Source organism: Candidozyma duobushaemuli (genome assembly GCF_002926085.2).
Source record: "Candidozyma duobushaemuli strain B09383 chromosome Unknown B_B09383, whole genome shotgun sequence".
Taxonomy (NCBI): Eukaryota; Fungi; Ascomycota; class Pichiomycetes; order Serinales; family Metschnikowiaceae; genus Candidozyma; species Candidozyma duobushaemuli.
This window is the reverse complement of record NW_020289895.1, coordinates 562,939-576,474: the sequence shown is the minus strand read 5'-3', so window position 1 is coordinate 576,474 and position 13,536 is coordinate 562,939. Positions and strand designations below refer to the sequence as shown.

The 13,536-nt window shown below is 48.4% G+C and overlaps 5 protein-coding genes across 5 annotated transcripts; 1 reads left to right on the top strand and 4 right to left on the bottom strand. All coding sequences in view use genetic code 12, as the record gives it.

The window, feature by feature from the left end:
- Nucleotides 1-7: 7 nt before the first annotated feature.
- Nucleotides 8-1,705, bottom strand: CXQ87_001737 (uncharacterized protein; the record flags this gene model as incomplete). Its single annotated transcript, XM_025480268.1, has 1 exon — nt 8-1,705. The coding sequence occupies one exon, from the start codon at nt 1,703-1,705 to the stop codon at nt 8-10; it is 1,698 nt and encodes a 565-aa protein (XP_025334568.1).
- A 1,991-nt stretch (nt 1,706-3,696) lies between these two features.
- On the top strand, nt 3,697-4,920 carry CXQ87_001736 (uncharacterized protein; the record flags this gene model as incomplete). Its single annotated transcript, XM_025480267.1, has 1 exon — nt 3,697-4,920. One exon carries the CDS (start codon nt 3,697-3,699, stop codon nt 4,918-4,920), a length of 1,224 nt encoding a protein of 407 aa, XP_025334567.1.
- A 586-nt stretch (nt 4,921-5,506) lies between these two features.
- On the bottom strand, nt 5,507-8,071 carry HIS4 (trifunctional histidinol dehydrogenase/phosphoribosyl-AMP cyclohydrolase/phosphoribosyl-ATP diphosphatase; the record flags this gene model as incomplete). The annotated part of the gene is made up of 1 exon (XM_025480266.1): nt 5,507-8,071. The coding sequence occupies one exon, from the start codon at nt 8,069-8,071 to the stop codon at nt 5,507-5,509; it is 2,565 nt and encodes an 854-aa protein (XP_025334566.1).
- Nucleotides 8,072-9,016: 945 nt separating this feature from the next.
- Nucleotides 9,017-10,827, bottom strand: PEX5 (Pex5p; the record flags this gene model as incomplete). The annotated part of the gene is made up of 2 exons (XM_025480265.1): nt 9,017-10,491; nt 10,518-10,827. The coding sequence occupies 2 exons, from the start codon at nt 10,825-10,827 to the stop codon at nt 9,017-9,019; spliced, it is 1,785 nt and encodes a 594-aa protein (XP_025334565.1).
- Nucleotides 10,828-11,982: 1,155 nt separating this feature from the next.
- On the bottom strand, nt 11,983-13,308 carry CXQ87_001733 (uncharacterized protein; the record flags this gene model as incomplete). Its single annotated transcript, XM_025480264.1, has 1 exon — nt 11,983-13,308. One exon carries the CDS (start codon nt 13,306-13,308, stop codon nt 11,983-11,985), a length of 1,326 nt encoding a protein of 441 aa, XP_025334564.1.
- Between the last annotated feature and the right edge of the window lie 228 nt (nt 13,309-13,536).

Sequence of the window (13,536 nt, the reverse complement as noted above, 5' to 3'; positions counted from 1 at the left end):
TGATACTCTAGTGGTAGATACCCATACCTCTCCTTTTTTCGACCAAAGCCCAGTACAGAGAACCCGTTCTGGATCTCCAGTACTTGCCGGTTGCCATCATGACAAAGAATGTTCCAATACAGAACAAGCAGATGAAAGCAGCAGCAATAAAGGTGTTTTGCAACCCCTGGTTTTCAACCCACGGCGTAATACCGTAGCTGACGGCAAAACTCATACAATTTCTGATAATCACGACCGCTGCAATTGCTTCACCAGAAACTTCATGATAACAATCAACAACATAGGTAACGGCATTGACAGTACCAAGGATACACAAACCAGCTGTGACTCCAAAGCCTATAATAACACCAAACCAGTGGATGCCGTGATAGGCGCCAACTCCCCATAATATAAGGCAGCTAGGGCCCAAAATCATATAAAGAATCAAAGCCCAAAGACGATCTTCAGCTTCAGAGATTCCGCCTCTTTTTCTGGCGATTTTCACCTTCAACCAGTCGACGACCCAGCCGGCGTAAAAGTATAGAAGCACTGTGAAAACACACGGAGAAGCATATGCCAATCCACACATGGCACTGGAAAAGTTGTATGGTGGAGCACTGAGGACCATAGCTGAAGTTGCATTAAGCACAGTGTACCAAATAAGCGTGGAGCCATAAAGAAAACCTGACCAAAGCACAATGGGGTAGCGGAACATGTAAATGGTGGTTTTGATGAACTCCCACATGAGGAACTTTTTCGTGATACCCAGTGTGAGGGAGAGTTTCTGGATAAACGTTTTCGTGGGCTGATACTCTGGAGCATTATCCACCGAGACCAATTCCGCCTGGTTTCCGATATTTGTAACCGCTTGCAAAAGCTCTTTATCAGACAGAGATGATTTGGAGTTCACAGTAACCACAGGCGAGTTCACAGTAACCACAGGCTTCGTTTTCTCCCATTGACCACCAGAAGTCACCACAGCCAAGGTTTCTCCAGACTCGTCCTTGGCCACCTTGAGCTTTCTTTCGTACGTCGTCTCCTCCATGAAGAAGAAAAGAAAAACAAAGCTGACACTGGCGAAAATGATCGACCAGAAAATGACCCATCTCCATCCGCCTTCAGCAATACCAGCCAGGTTCTGGCTGATGAAACCAGCCACCAAAGGTGCAATATAATTGGAGGCATAGAGCGCCACGGCGTAGATTCCCATGTATGTGGCTCTCTCGTGCTCAAAATAAACTTCGGAAATGGAAAGTTCCGGTAAGGCCTCAATGGGTGAATTAAAGAGACCAGAAAGAATCTTGGACGCTATCCACTCACCGTTGGAGGTGACGTAGGGCTGCCACAAATTGAAAAATGGTCCACCAAGGCAAGAAATAAGGTAAGTTGGCCGTTTGCCAATTTGCAAAGCCAAAGGCTGAAATATGATATTGCCCAAACCCATGAACAAGAACGAGTACCCAGTGCCGGCATTGAGGTCTCCCAAGCTGATGCCTGTGCCTTTGGAGATCTCAGGCAATATGGAATAAATACACGTTGCTGGGATTCCTACGGCAAATGTGTAAAGGACAAGGCAGAACATGTGGAGTCTCTTTCTGTTGGGTGACCAGTTTAGTGGATCGTTAGGGTCATCGGATGGCGTGGGGATGAGGATGACTTCGTGGATTTTGTCCTTTTGGCTGTCGACCAAGAACCCGGTGCCCGGCACCACGGAGTAGTCGATCATGCTTGAGCTTCTGTGGTGATGATGCTGATCAGTATATATATGGGAAGAACATCGACTGATAAAGACGTTATCGATTTCCGCCGGAAGAAGCAATCTCGTCGGCTGTCTGGACCTGCTTCTTGACTACACGATGCAGCTGCTAAGCATGGCACAGGCGGTTTTGGGTAACTACCATTGTGATATGTGGAACCACAATGCATTGCGCTAGCGATAAGCTTTTGCGCTTTGACGGGGGTGCATTTGACGAGAACTTCTCGTTTTCATGATTTTTTGTTTTTCAATTTTCACCGGAAATCAGCCGCTAGCTCATATCCGTGATATGAAACCGCCTTATCGACGGTATAGCCGCTGAGCGGACGCCTCGGCTATCGCCCAATTCGAGTCCGCTGAAGTTTTGGGAAATGCTGCTATAGGATTAATCCGAGAAGCATTTAGTGTAAAGCGGGCTTGTCATCTACAATTATTCTATTTCGTTGAATGAGTGAAAATTCGGAATTGAAGGTCGATGTTCAAGTACGCCAATCACATGAGCATAAGGTTACAAAAAGATCCAGCGCTGTTCCTTGCAGTTGCCACTGCACGATCAGATGTCGACCAATGGAGAAATGCTTTCGGCTGGTGGTTACTGCAAATGAAGAGCATGCTCCATAACGCCCATAACGATGAATGTGTTGGATTCTGATTTAGTCTCGGCTAAGCCTCGAGAGAAGGTTTGCAAGCCAACGGTTTTGAATCATCGACTTGAATTGTGAGGTTAGTGATGATATGCTGCTTCATCCTTTGGGGGCATAGTTGATGGATTTCCTCAAATTATGGGAGTGGGCTTTCTTGAAATAGGTTCTTATTGATGTGAGAGGATTGACAAAGCGGAGCTCGGAAGCGTAGAAATTACTAAGAAGATAGTAGCAAGATTTCCAGTAGCAAATAGAGAATACGTATTGATACTCGGCTAGCTGGCTGCCGAGATCAGCATCAAAATTGGGAAACTTTGGATGAAGAAGTTTCTTGCCATGAGTCAGTAATTTGTAAATGACATGAATCGTTATCCCCAGGCTTTTGTGGTATCGTTTTTTTTACTTTTTACAACTTAACTAATGGAAGTCTGCAACAGTCGGTATGCCTTCAAGCCCAGGATTGAGAGATCGAGGACACTACTCTTCCAATTAAAGAAAGCTATTTTTGCCAATTTCAAAATTCCGAGTATTGTTTAAAAAGCAGAAGACAGTTCCTTGTGACTACCCCTACTTAGATTCCTGTAATGAGCCTGATATCCACCATCTGCCCACTCAAAACACTCACATCATCCATTTGGCAAAACGCCTATTACTCAGCAATACAAAGCAGTACTAAATTGAAACAAGTTTATGAACTTGGCCACCCTCGGTCGTGAGACCATTCCCCAAAGCGGAAGAGGAAGCACATCCACATCCGGAGATTACGTACGATAAGGTAACCGTCCTTTTGGAGCGTGAAGTTGCTGGATTTTAAAACTACCCTTCCATACCTTCAAAATTCACAATTGACTTTCACCTCCAATTTTCACACTGCACTTTTCAGCATCTCATGCTCCCCTCAGTGCCAGTCTTCCGGGCCGGTGAAAAAATGAAAAATCCGAAAACTACGAAACCCACGAAATCCCCGAGATTCAAACCTTAAGCAAATCACAAAAGAGGCCCTCCCACACAATGCAAAAATCTCTATCCTCTCGCCCTCGGAATTAGTTCTGTTTTAAAACCGCCCACCTTATCTCCCATACCGTGCGCCCAAATCCAGCCTAACCCCACACTGGCTCAGTTGAAAAATCACACCAACTTTACCAAAACACGTAAAATTCCCGAAATCGCCTCAAAACGACCAATTGTTCGTATTCCGAGGACCCGTTTTCCCAAAAACTCTCCCTTCCTTATTTCACCCAGACACCGTCTTTTTGGGCTACCCCAGATTTATCGGCCTTTCACGTGTGAATTCCTCCGACCTACTACTTCTTCTTCATGAACCAGGTGGACAACCTCCTCGAGGAGCTCGTGCTCCCCCACGATGGAAACCTGCTTCTGGACATCAACGGCCTTGTTGCCGGCTACACGGATTCCAAAAAAACAAAGTACCTTGCTGCAAAAGGCGTCAAGCGGTTCGATAAGTTGGACCCCGTCACCACCGACACAAGACTTGCTTTCTTCAGCTGCACCAAGACCATCACGGCGATGGCTGTGTTACAGTTATACGAGCAGGGGGTCATTGATTTGGACGCTCCAGCCAAAAAGTACCTCCCCATGATCGGTGAAATCGGCCTCATAGATCCAGGCCAGGTGGACGACGAAACAGGCGAGTTCAAGACGCCACCAAGGAAACCCGAAAACGACGTCACCGTCCGCCACTTGCTTCTCCACACAGCGGGGTTTGCCTACATGTTCACCGACCCGGACTACTTCAACATTGTCATGAACAAGCACAGAGAACACACCGGCGCTACTCCTTCGTTACGCATGTTCTCCACCGACGTGATGCCCTTGGTGTTTGAGCCAGGCACGCTGTGGCGCTATGGTCATTCGCTGGACTGGTTGGGTTTGGTGGTGGAGGCTGCTACGAAAATGAAGTTTTCTGACTACCTCCAGAAGAACATCTTTGACCCAGCGGGCCTCTCCTCGTTCACCTTCCGTATCGAGAACGAGGACGCCTTGGTTCCTGTGAGTATGCGTCGTGACGACGGCTCGTTGCGTGTGTTGAAGAAGAAGCCTGTTCCTCATAAACCCAGCATTGACATGGGTGGCCAGGGCTGTTTTGGCACTGTGGGCGATTTCTTGCAATTCATGAGAATCTGGCTCAACAAGGGTCTCTGTGTGGAGACCGGTGCCCGGATCTTGAAGCAAGAGACAGTAGAATACGCCATCAAGGCTCATTTACCTGAAGGAGTCCATGTGGAGCTCGATACAGCCATGACCGGCGAGGCTCCCTCCGACTTTGTTCCAGACAACTTCACCCTCACAGGCACAGCGTACAACATGAATGACTTGCCCACTGGCCGGCCCAAGGGCTCGATCTACTGGGCTGGCTTGGCGAGCTTGTACTTCTGGATTGACTTTGAGAATGACCTTGCAGGCTTCTTTGGGTGCCAGATCCTCCCATACCTTGACTCGCCATGTCTTGTTGGGTACATCAGGTACGAGAATGCTGTGTACGAGGCGGAGAAGAAGGAGAAGAACCGTGGCAAGCTCTGAGGCAGTGTGTCTGTAGCATTATGACAATATAAGGAATCTAGAGTGGGGCTTGTAGGTGAGCAATCTTGGATGAGGAGTTAGTGGAGGTGGAGAGTGTACTCGTAATGAAAGTTCAGTGTTAGATATGAGATATTGATGAAAAATGGAAGTTCAGTGTTAGATATGAAATATTGATGAAAAATGGAAGTTCAGTGCTGGATATGAAATATTGATGAAAAATGAAAGTTGAACAGAAAAGAGTAATTTGGTGCACAGAAGCGAATAAGCTGGTACTGATAATCAAGACATCTCAGACTTTTTGTTTATATTGTAGTCGTTCTTTAATGGCATGGTTGAATTCTGCTATCCAAATGACACCTCAATTGGATTCCATTCACTCGTCTAATTCATCTCTTTTTCTTTTGGATCTCTTCATGGATTCTCATCTCTTTATTAATTGACACCGCAAAGCGTCAGCCTAACGTTTCATTGAAGTATCCAACACCCTTCCTCAATCGATCATCACATAGCCTATCCAACACCTCCCCACTACACCCCGCCTAACTCAATCTGATACTTTTCTATTCACATAATATGTACCGCAATCCTAGTGCAAGCCAAGCTTGTCCATTCTCACCTGAACAGCGTTTCTGTGGGCCTCCAAGCCCTCCACGGCAGCTAGCGTCATCACAGCCTTGCCTATGCTCTTCAAACCCTCCTCGGTGACGTTCTGTGACGTGATGAATTTTTGGAATGTCGCCGTGTTCACTCCAGAGTACTGTCTGGCGTAACCGTATGTGGGCAATGTGTGGTTGGTTCCACTGGAGTAGTCACCACAGGATTCAGGCGACAACCCACCGACAAACACGGAACCGGCGTTTTCGATCTGGCCAGGAACAAAAGACTCTGGGTTTTCGATCTGCAAAATCAAGTGCTCTGGTGCGTACTGGTTGCTCAATCTGAAGGCCTCCTCATAAGTCTCAACTAGCAAAGTGGTGGAGTGGGCCAAACACTTGGCCACAATTTCCTTTCTGGGGAGCACCTCCGCCTGTCTGGCAACAGCCTCTTCAAAAGAAGCGAGCTTAGCGTCACTCAAACCAACACCAAGAAGAATCACCTGAGAGTCCACACCGTGCTCAGCCTGGGACAACAAATCAGAAGCGACAAAGTCAGCATCGGCGTGCTCGTCAGCAATAACAAGCACCTCCGACGGACCAGCCGGCATGTCGATCGAACAAAGCGCCTGAGTGTCGTTTTGAACATGCATCTTGGCAGCAGTGACAAACTGGTTACCTGGACCCAAAATCTTGTCACACTTCACCACGGACTCCGTACCGTAAGCCAATGCTGTGACGGCCTGGGCGCCTCCAGCCATGACAATAGCAGAAGCACCGAGCTTGTGGGCAACGTAGACGACCTCTGGGGTCAATTTTCCAGTAGCACGCAGTGGAGGAGATGCAAGGATGATGTTTTTGCAGCCGGCGACTTTAGCGGGGGTTCCCAACATCATGGCCGTAGAGGGTAACACAGCGGTACCGCCAGGAACGTACAAACCGACGTTTTCAATGGGTTTGGCAAAACGAGAGCAGTACACACCAGGAGCGGTTTCCACGGTCATGACCTCTTCCTTGGGGAGCTGGGCCTTGTGGAATTTTTCAATGTTCAGCATCGACAAGTCGATGGCCTCCTTCATGTCGGCAGAAATGTCCATGAGTTCTGCTGGGAAAGGTGCCTTGAGAACAGGCTCCTTCAACTCCACACCGTCGAATTTGGCCGTGAGCTCCACCAAGGCCTTGTCGCCATTTTTCTGCACGTTTTCCACGATCGGAAGCACCAACTTCATGATATCCGACGTCTTCTGGTTGGGTCTGGTCAAAGCCTGGGTGATTTCCTCAGAAGAGGCCTCGGAGGCCTTGACGATGTTCATTTTGTAAGATGGCACCTCCTCCTCCGTTTCCGTCCTTCTCTTCTTCGCCGCAGGCTCGTCCACATACTGGGGCTTGGCGTCGCCCTTTCTTCTCGTCACCTTCATCAGCTTGATGTCCAAGTTTCTCTCGATCTCAGCCAAAGAGACACCGTGCTTGACAGCCCAGGTCATGGCGAAGTAGAACAAATCAGCAGCCTCCCACGCCACTTCGTTCTTATCCTTCTTCTCGCCAGCCTCAATGAGCTCGTCCAACTCCTCCTTCATCTTGGCAACCAACAACTTATCGTCGTTGAAGAGCCTCTTGGTGTAGGAGCCTTCAGGAGCATTGGCCTTTCTCTGGGCCAAAGTGGCGTCCAATTTGGCCAAACCCACACCGCTCGAGTCTGCCAGCTCCCGGAGCTCACCGTCCTGGAAACATGTGTAGTTGGTTTCCAAGTGGCAGAAACCGTAGCCCGATCTAGGCTCCACCACAAACTTCACCACGTCGTTGTCGCAGTCTTTTTCCAACTTGACGAGCTTCTGTGTGGCGCCAGACGTCTTGCCCTTGTACCACAACTCGTCTGGTCTTTTTCTGGACTGGTATACACCCTGACCCTCAGCTATAGCGGCCTTGATGGAAGCCTGAGAGGAGTATACCACTCCCAAAGCCGTATACAGCGGCGCAGGGGTCGTGACAAGCGTAGTGTAGAGCCCGTCGGGTCTGTCTGTGGTCAAGGTGGCGACAAAAACGGACGAAATGGAGATTTGGGCGGGGTCTTCTGGGGCCACCGTCAACTGAGAAGTAGGAAGCACCAAAGTGTAGCCCTGAGCGGCCAAGGTCTGGGCGCTGTTCTGGTCCACGGCGCCTCTGTAGAAGACCTCTCTGTTGCCGCTGTTGCTGAAACTCTTAAGCGTGTCCTTGTCCAAAGGCTCCTTGACAACGAGAGCAGCTTTCAGCTGGAGCACCTCTGGAGCAGACGATTCCACCGCAAGACGGGCTGGAGGCACGCCGGCGGCGACCAAGGCGGCAAAGCGGTCGAAATCAACGAAAATCTGCGAAATGCCCACGTTCAACAAGGCAATCGCCTCGTCGGCAGAAACAGCGTCATTGGAGGCATCCACCGACACCGTAACCGAGGAAGGAAAACGGGCAAGAAGGTATTTTTCAGGTTTCACGGCGGAAAACGGCACAAGCGTTTTTCCAGTGACCGCAAACGCAGCAGCGTCGTCGGCCGTGGCTGCTAGTGGGAGCACGGGAAACGTCATGGTGGTTGAAGTTGTGGGTATTTTTCAGCCAAGATAGATAAGATATGCGCGGCCTCTGAGTCATCGAGGTTTGGAGAGATGGTGGGAAGGGGGTTGGCAGGGGAATTTAGGGGAATTTGATTGGCGGAGGGGAATGGAATTGGGTTGGGCAGATTTGGTGGGGTTTTCACGGGGTGTTTTTGGCGTGGATTTGGGAGGTTTTGGAGACTTGGGCGTTTCGCAGCCAGATGAGCGTCAGCGATGAGACCGTTGGATAGAGGGGAGGGCGGTGGTGGAGGGAGTGATGATAGGTTTTGGAAATTATAATAAAAAAAGAATTACTTGAAGAGGATAAAGGTGTCGTTGTGGATTTTGGTGATTGCGTAGGCCATGTGGGTCCATGTGGGGTGGTATTCACAGGATGGTGCTGGGGGTTTTCCATGGTGGGTTGAATAAGGCAGTGATGGCCATTTATATTGGAATTGAATTTTCAATGAGTAAGAGAAGACTTGGTTTTTGTATTTTGATGGGAGAGAGGTGGCTAGGTGATTGACGAATCGGATTCTGTAAGGGTATTACATCATCGCCGTTGATGCCCGATTTATGAATTTAGGCAACCTACTCAAATTCCAGACATTGAAATATTTTTTTTCCCAAATGAAATGTCTTCTTATTTCTTGGTGATTCGAATTCTATTATGTACCATGCCATTGCTTGATACTGGTAAGCTCTCGTGGCCAGGCTGCGAAAGATGAGTAAAACCCATGAGCACCTCGCCTCTGGAAAATGAAATCAGAGGTTTTTGGAAGTCATTTTCCACGGGATTTTATTTAATTACAACTTTTCAATATCGGCGTCCTTTTCTGCGTTACATTGAATCTTGTGATAAACTTACGGCAATGAAATTGCTTTAGCCATGCTGAGCAGCCTCCAACCGACCCTACAAGTCCATCCTGATATCATGCATTATTTACTACCTACTTCACTAGAAGCTGAACTCGCCCTGAACTGTTCCAAGTCCATACCTGGCTTGACGAGCTCAACCAAATCTCTTCTGTCCATGGCAATGAACGCTCTTTTCAACGTCTCCATCAACGACGACGACTGGTTGTGACTAAGCGTCGACTCCTGTCCTTCCACCTGGTGCATCGCCAAACCACTGAGCAAGTGCTCTGCTGCCTCCTTGTAGCAGCTGATGTTGATGCACGAAACACCCAAGTTGTATCTAGCACGCACAAACGTGGGTCTAAGCTCCAAAGCCTTGAAGTATGCATTCACAGCTTCCTCGGAGCGGTTTGAGTTAGCCAAAGAGGCTCCCAATCTGTTCCACAAGACTGGGTCGTCTGGTCTGATTGAAAGAGCCGCCTTGAAGCAGTCGATGGTCTTGTCAAAGTCCTCGTTGGCATAGAAAAGCACACCAAGACCCATCTGAACATCAGCGTTCATGTTGGCCTGTTCGGGCGACAACTGAGCAGCCTTGATGAACAATTCAGTCACACGCTTGTGCAAGGTGAATCTGTCCTCGTCGGAGATAGTTGGGTTCTCCTGGCGAGCCTGTTCGGCAATGTCGGGGTATGTGGTAGCGATCCAACGCTCCAAGGTGGCAAAGGCGGCGTTGTCGTAGCCTTCGTTGATGTAAGAGATGGCCAAGGTCATCAAGGCCTCGGAGTTTTCTGGGTTCAACTCGAGACACTTCTCGAGAGCGGTGATGCCAGCCACCTCCTTCTCGTTCTGAGTCTGCACCTCACCAAGCTTGAGCCAGGCCTGAACGTGGCTCAGGTCACGGCTGATGGCGGCCTCGAAGGCCAATGCAGCCTCGGACAACTTGGCGCCATTCTCCATCAACTGGAGACCAATCTGATAAGGATCCTCAGTTTGCGGCAAGTCCAAAAACTGGTTTTGCTCGTTCGACTCAAACTTGTAATCACCAAAGTGGGCTCTGGTGGAGGCGTACTTGGCAAAGTCTCTCTCCCACTGTGACATACTGGGAGGGTAGGTCTCGCCCTGGGAGTTCTTGAACTCCTCGTATTGCTGGGAAATGAAGTCGTTCTCAATCGAGTCCAGGTTCAACAGGTCCCACACTTCCTGAAATGTGGCCTGGTACTTGTCGTCAATCACAGGCTCGGCCTCCACATCCTCCTTCTCGGCAGCCACTTCTTCAGCAGCCGAGGCATCAGCACTGAGCTGCTCGATCTCCTTAAACTGGTTGTCCCAGTCCACGGAAGCATCTGCGGTTTCAGCCTGAGGCTGTTGCTGCTGGTGCTGCTGTTGCATCAGACTCGAACCCATCAGGTTCATGCCCATACCCATCATGGGTCTGTAGTTCATCATGGGCATTCTATTCTGCTGCATGTGGTTCTGCTGGTGCTGAGCCTGAGGGGCCTGGCCGAATTCAGAAGCCCACTGTGTGTTGTTCAAGGTTCTGGGACGGTGCCTGTAGACTGGCTGTGGTGCTGAACCGGCTGACTTTGAGCGTTGAACTCGTTGAGCCAGTTTTGCTGGTTTGCCGCCGCAGAGGGCTGCAGCAGACTCTGGATTCGGTTGAGTTCGTGACGCATGGGCTGGAACTGGAAAGGCAGTGGCGAAGGCGATCCGCTTCCCATGAACTGCTCCAAGTCTCTCTGGTTCATCATCTTGTCATTTTTGAAACCCTGGTTCGAAACCTGGCCAGGTTGGTTTGTCTGTCTCTGGAGAGAACGGTCTTGTTGAGTATGCTTGTTGAGCTGGGCCACAGCGTTGCCGTTGACCGAACAGTCAGCTCCACCGAAAAAGGACATTCTTGATTAGTAAAGATGTTTCGGTTTGGAAAATAAATATACAGCGGGGGTTTCCGGAACGCTAGCTGACTTTTAATAAATCTTGGTTTTGACCGATTCTAGAAAAAAAAAAAGACAGCTTGGGTGGTTTTTATAGAAAAATCGCCTCGGTGGTGATCTCCACACCCGAGGCAAAACGTCACTCCAGACCCCCATATTTTGAACCGCGCACGACCAAACAGAGCCTGTGATAATTGACACAAGGGCGGGTGCAACCGATAAGGCGGATTTAGGGCTGATTTTACCGGGAAAAACCTTTTTTTCAAAAAACTATCATTTTATTCTTTACCATGCTAAAAAAAATTCTAAATATCGCTGGATCCGCTTACTCATCACGGAAGACCGTGTAGGAATGGCTGCGAAAAAATATGGTCCCACGATTCAGAGATCTCGGGAAGTTGCGGGAATTGATGGATTTTTATAGAAAAACGTTCAAAGGGGTTTTTGTATGGGGCTTGAATTTTTTAGTTGATTGTCTGATCGACTGCGCTGTGTCAATTGTGTCAAATCAAATGTGCAGACAACAATGGGCGGTTCAGGGTGATGCTTACGAGGATGCAAAGGAGGGGAGCTGGTTAATTCTGTTTTTTCTTTTAAGAGGGTTTTTGTAAGGTTGAGGGATATTTACGGTCTTCGAATTTTGAGGGTGGAGAAAGTTTTTGATTTTTGGGTAGGGCATTTATTTTTGTGACGTTTGGTGTGTGATGTATGCAAAGTTGAAACCCACGGTAGTAGGCAGCTCTGTTCTGAAAAACTTAGTAGAATAGAAAGAAATTCGATTAACTTCTGCACGTTGCTCTCAATTGACTAGAACTATTGTATTGCATAAAAATCGCATATCCATCCAAAGAAATATCCGACTTTAGTGATGTGTCAGCGTGATTCTAGATCTAGAAGTAAGTTTTCGATCTTTGGCTGATTCAAAGCGTTCACAGAATCTAGAGATTTCCACAGAACGATAGTAAAAACACGCATTCCTCCTATATTTTTGTTCAGTCAATACAACACCGAAACGCCCTACTCTCCATCTTCATCAAGTATCATTCAATTCTAAACACAAACAACTATTTCCCTGTTCGGCAGATCCAACCAGCAAACCTGCGCCTTCGTACTTCATCACCACTCGACCTCCTTGCCGCCGCTCTCACACTCGAGCCTGTTGCAAAGAGCCTCCAATTCTCTGACGCTCTCATTGGTGGAGCCGCCCAAAAATGCAGGGTTCACCAATCCGCCTCTCTTTTCTTCAAGAGCAAAGTGGTCCTTCACCATGTCTCTCACGAGACCCTGGTAGTGCAACACACCTCTTTCTTTCTGTGGGTGCAAGAAACCAGAGGAATAGATACCCTGGTTCAAGTTCTTCTGCGTCAATTGACACAACTGGAAGTCCTCCAATTCGACCAACTGCAAGAAGTCCACAAACTGCACCTTCTCGTCCTCGGGAAGGCCTTTTTTGGTGTAGATGTCGTACTGCAATTTCGTTTGAGTGGCACTGATGGGAAGAACACGGATAGAGTACCAGGCTGGAGAGTAGCAGTTGATACCGTTGGATGGGTACAAGTACACCCACAAGCCGTTGAACTCACCACCAACGTTCTTCTTTTCTTCCTTTTTAGGGGGAGCAGCCTTCTTACCTCCAAAGTTAAACCAGCCAGAGCTCTCAGGAGCCTTTTCTTGTTTGGGCTCGTTTCTGACAATCTCGGCATAGTGGCGGCAGTATCTGTTTTTTGGAACAACCTTATATGTTTCCATTCTGAAGGCGGCGTTCAAGCCTGGGTGGGCAGTAGGACAGTGGTAGCATTCTTGGTAGCCGTCCATCAAGGTTTTCCAGTTGAAGTCGCCGTCCAACTCGTAGGACATGTGGTATTCGTAGTCGGTGAAATCGAACTCGTTCATCTCCTCGGTGACACCCTCAAAGAATTCTTCAAATTCCATGAACTGCTCAGGGTCCTGGCAGAAGTTCACGAAAACAAGGCCCTGTGGAGTGACGTGGGTCTTGATGGGGAACAAGGAGTTTTCAGACTTTTTAAAGCCCTCAACATTGTCGAAATTTGGAGCCTTAGTCAATTGACCATCAGAGTTATATGACCAGCCGTGGTATTTGCAACCAACAACAGTAGAAGAACCCTTCCCCTTTTGAACAACTGGGTAGGCACGGTGACGGCAGACATTGTGGAAAGCTCTCACTTTACCGTCGGTCTTGGACTTGATAATGAAAAAGTTGACGCCGGTAAAGTTGAAGGTGTAGTAGTCGCCAGGCTTCTTGAATCTGGATTCGTGGATACAGAACAACCAGGATTTGTTGAAAATGGCTCTCTTCTCCAATTCAAAAACCTTATCGGAGGTCCACCAAGAGGCAGGAAGAGTGTGTTCACCAGGCAAAAGAGACTCCTTTGGATCGTCCATAGGAGGAGGAGCAGGCTTGGAAACTTGAGCTGTAGCCATTTTTGATGTTGTGAGAATGTATCAATTCAGACGTTGGAGATTGGTCTGACCCGTGGGCGGGCGTATATATATATTAGTCGGATTTGCAGCCATTCTTATCGGCGCCGCGAGCCATTACCATATTGAGCAGCAGAGTCCTTCGTTGATAGTAGGTGTACGGGTGCAACTCTAAATCAATTATTCCGTTGAAGATAGTCCGTTGTGCGCTCGGCCCTCTTTGACAGCCTT